Here is a 3,455-nt window from a genome sequence, read left to right as displayed (position 1 = left end):
TTGGGGGGGGGAATTGCTCCAATATAATATTTAAGTAAAAGATTGGGCATTGATTAAACTATATATTGTAAAAAGAGAGGAAAAGAAGTCATGGGAATTGAATAGCTAAATGGATAAATCTGGATATAGGATAATAAGATAGCAGATTCAGAACTAAAAGGGAATTTTGAATTCCAGTACAATCACCTCATTTTCATTAATGAAAAGAACCAAAATCTAGAGAAGTCAAGTGATTTGGATAAATTCACATACCTAGGAAAAGCTTGAAACTAGCGACTTCATTCTCTTTTCTCTGTCTCCAAATCTAGGATATTTCAACTGTGTTGATCCTAGGCATTTTTTCCCCAGAACTCTTGTTCCTACTTGGTATCTCCCTCCTTTTCTCATACTGTTCCATCATTCTGTCTAAATGCACATATAGTTTCATACTATTTCAGCACCTTTCATATGAAGAAAAATATTAGCCTAATGGATTCATTTTAAAGTTATCATAATATAACATATTAATGGGGGCAGCTAGATGGCACAGTGGATAAAGCACTGGCCCTGGATTCAGGAGGACCTGAGTTCAAATCTGGACTCAGACACTTGACACTTACTAGCTGTGTGACCCTGGCCAAGTCACTTAACCCCCATTGCCCCAGAAAAGAAAAAAAAATGTTTATAACATATTATTCTTCTCTGGGGTTTTTGTCTTGTCAAAGTGAATACTGAAAAAGGGGGGGGTTGTTTATTCAAGAAATGAATCTCGATACAATTTCAATTCCTTTAGCCCCATTGATGGGGCCATATGTTTGGTTAAGGGTACTTTAGGTAATTTTACAGGAACTTGCATGGAGAAATGCCAGTTCTACTTTCTTGTAATACCAGCCCCATATATTAATAAAGTCAAGTAGAATACATTATATTTCATGTTTTTAATCTGGAAAAAAATCATAGAGGAGGTAAGATTTCATGGCAGCCCCCTCCATAAAGTTGTTGCATTCTTGATAGATGTCTCTATCAAGTTTCCTTAAAAACTATTTCAAGTATTAAGAAGGAAAAATATATATTAAACTCATTATTAACCAGGTAGTAGGCTAAGCACTTTTTTTTTTTCACCTACAGCATAACTTTATTAACTGGTTGCTACAGCAATCACCCCATCACCATCGGGCCTTCCCCAATGAGAAGGCAGCAATCCTTGAACAAGAGAACTAACTAGCCTGGGCTCTCTCTCTCAGGCCAAGTGCCCCCAGCCCCGCCCAGCTATCACTACAAAGGGTACAAGTGTCAGAGGCAGGATTAAACAAAGCACTATAAGGGACTAACCTAATGTTTTCTTGGGACAAAGGGGACCAAATGGAAGCTGGGCCCAGCCCTTGGGAAGGCCTGAGCCTGGGGTGGGGGGGGGGGGTGTCTAGAGCAAGTAGATGAAAATGATATGGTCGATGGGCAATCGGCACACGGGGCAGGGCTTACGGCGTTGCCGCAGCTTGGAGGCGCACATGAAGCAGGTTACCACGTGGCCGGTGACACCGTGCACCATGCAGCAATCCTTGGGTTCGCTCAGACAGAGGATGCAAGGCTCCTGGAAATTCATACTGTGCCTGGTGCCTACCTGGAACGGGGCGGGAGGAGAGTCCCCGGAGGCGCCCTGGGAGCAGGGTGCCAGCACGGCCTGCTCAGGGGGCTCTTGGGGGTTGCTCCCCTGAGCCGGTCTTCCACCTGTCTGAGCGTGGGAAGGACCGGGCTCCCAGTCGATCCCACTGCTGCTGAGCTGCTGCGGCTGGGCAGGGTCCCCCTCCGCACACGCGCCCTCCAAGGTCAGCTCCTCCTGTTGCGGATTAATGGCGAAGTCCTCAGAATCCAAGGAATCCACGTCATATTCCACACTGAAGCGGTCTGAAGCAGAGTCAGCCTGGTTGTCCGGGCTTGAAGGGCGGCTGCCTCCACAGCAGCCCCCACTTGAGTGAGAGACGCTGCTCTTCAATTTCTTACAGTCTCCCTATGGACGCGGCTCATCCACATTGTTTTCTGCTTCACATGGTCTTCCAGAAGTAGCCAGTCCAGTGTCCACAATGGGGGGTGTGGATGCTCTTCCCCTGGTTCCTGCACTGGCTCCTGACTTGACGGGTAGGCCTCTGAAATAGGGCTTAAGCTGTGCACAGAGTATCTGCCACTCGGGTAGGTGATACTGCTTTTGGCTTCCTCAGGGTTTCCTGCTTTTCCACAAGGCATCTCCTCCACACTAGCTTCTGTTTCACTTGGTGGTCTTCCAGAGGAGGCAGATGGTATAATGTCTACACTGGGGAACAGATGCTCTTCCCAGTCTTCTTGCACGGATTCCGGACTTGAAGAGAAAGCCTCCAAGTCATTCTCCTGTCCAGGGCACAGGACACTGCATATGTCGCAGTCATCAAACAGGAGAGAAACGCTGCTGTCGGATTTCTTCCGTTTTCTCAGCTGTCCGCAAGGCGATTCATCCGAACTATCCTCTGCTTCACATGGTCTTCCAGAAGTAGCCAGTCCAGTGTCCACAATGGGGGGTGGATGCTCTTCCCCTGGTTCCTGCACTGGCTCCGAAGTTGAAGTGATGGACCCGGAGGGACCCGGACTGTTCTGCCCAGGGCCTGTGCCACCAAGCACACCACATCCATCAGATGAGAGAGGAAGGCTGCTCTCTGACATTGCCTGGCTTCTAGGCTGTGTACAAGGCAATTCATCCATACCGTCTTCTGATTCACTTGATGATCTCTCAGAGTTAGGTGGTGTAGTGCCCACACTAGGGGATGGATACTCTTCCCATAGTTCTTGTACCAATTCCTGGTGTTCACTCTCCAATTCGTACAGATTTCTGGTCTCTTCCCTTGACCCAAATGGACTAGTGGATTCTGACAGATCAACTTCTATCAAGTTTCTAGAGATCATTGCACACAATTTCCTGTGCTCGCTCATGGAGAAGCTGGAAGCTCCAAACACATCTCCAAGAAGGTCATTAGAGCAACAGACAATATGTGGCTGTATTTTATCAAATAATCCCTTTGCCTTGATATATTCGCCAAGATAGAATAAAACCTGGTCGTAGGTAAACGTGTCCCTGCAGGCACCGCCGCCCTGGAGCACCCTCAGGAACAAGGGCTGGGGTATGAACAGAGACTTTCCGGAGGGTCCCTCAACTGGGTCCGAAGAGTCCATGGCTACACCGCTGCTTTGCAGAGTCCCTCAAGTTATGTTAGGCTAAGCACTTTTACAAATAGTATCTAAAATAACCCTGGAAGGTAGTTGCTATGATTATTCAGGATATTTTTTTGAAGCAATTATCGTGGATAAATTAATTTCCCTGGGTCACACAGCTAGTAAGTACCTGAGGCAACATTTAAAATCAAGTCCTCTTGGTTCTAGGACAATTGTTCTACCCACGGTACCACCCAACTGCCCAGTGCATTATTATTACTACTTTAGAGTTGTGGGAA

General features: G+C 46.9%; 1 protein-coding gene across 1 annotated transcript; it reads right to left on the bottom strand.

Moving 5' to 3' along the window:
* Positions 1-1,399: 1,399 nt before the first annotated feature.
* On the bottom strand, positions 1,400-3,177 carry LOC122755076 (E3 ubiquitin-protein ligase Mdm2-like). The gene is made up of 2 exons (XM_044003454.1): positions 1,981-3,177; positions 1,400-1,900 (listed from the first exon to the last, which is right to left on the bottom strand). The coding sequence occupies exons 1-2, from the start codon at positions 3,175-3,177 to the stop codon at positions 1,400-1,402; spliced, it is 1,698 nt and encodes a 565-aa protein (XP_043859389.1).
* Between the last annotated feature and the right edge of the window lie 278 nt (positions 3,178-3,455).

This window comes from Dromiciops gliroides, chromosome 4, assembly GCF_019393635.1.
Source record: "Dromiciops gliroides isolate mDroGli1 chromosome 4, mDroGli1.pri, whole genome shotgun sequence".
Lineage (NCBI taxonomy): Eukaryota > Metazoa > Chordata > Mammalia > Microbiotheria > Microbiotheriidae > Dromiciops > Dromiciops gliroides.
The sequence above is the reverse complement of the archived record's forward strand: the minus strand, read 5'-3'. Positions and strand labels throughout refer to the sequence as shown.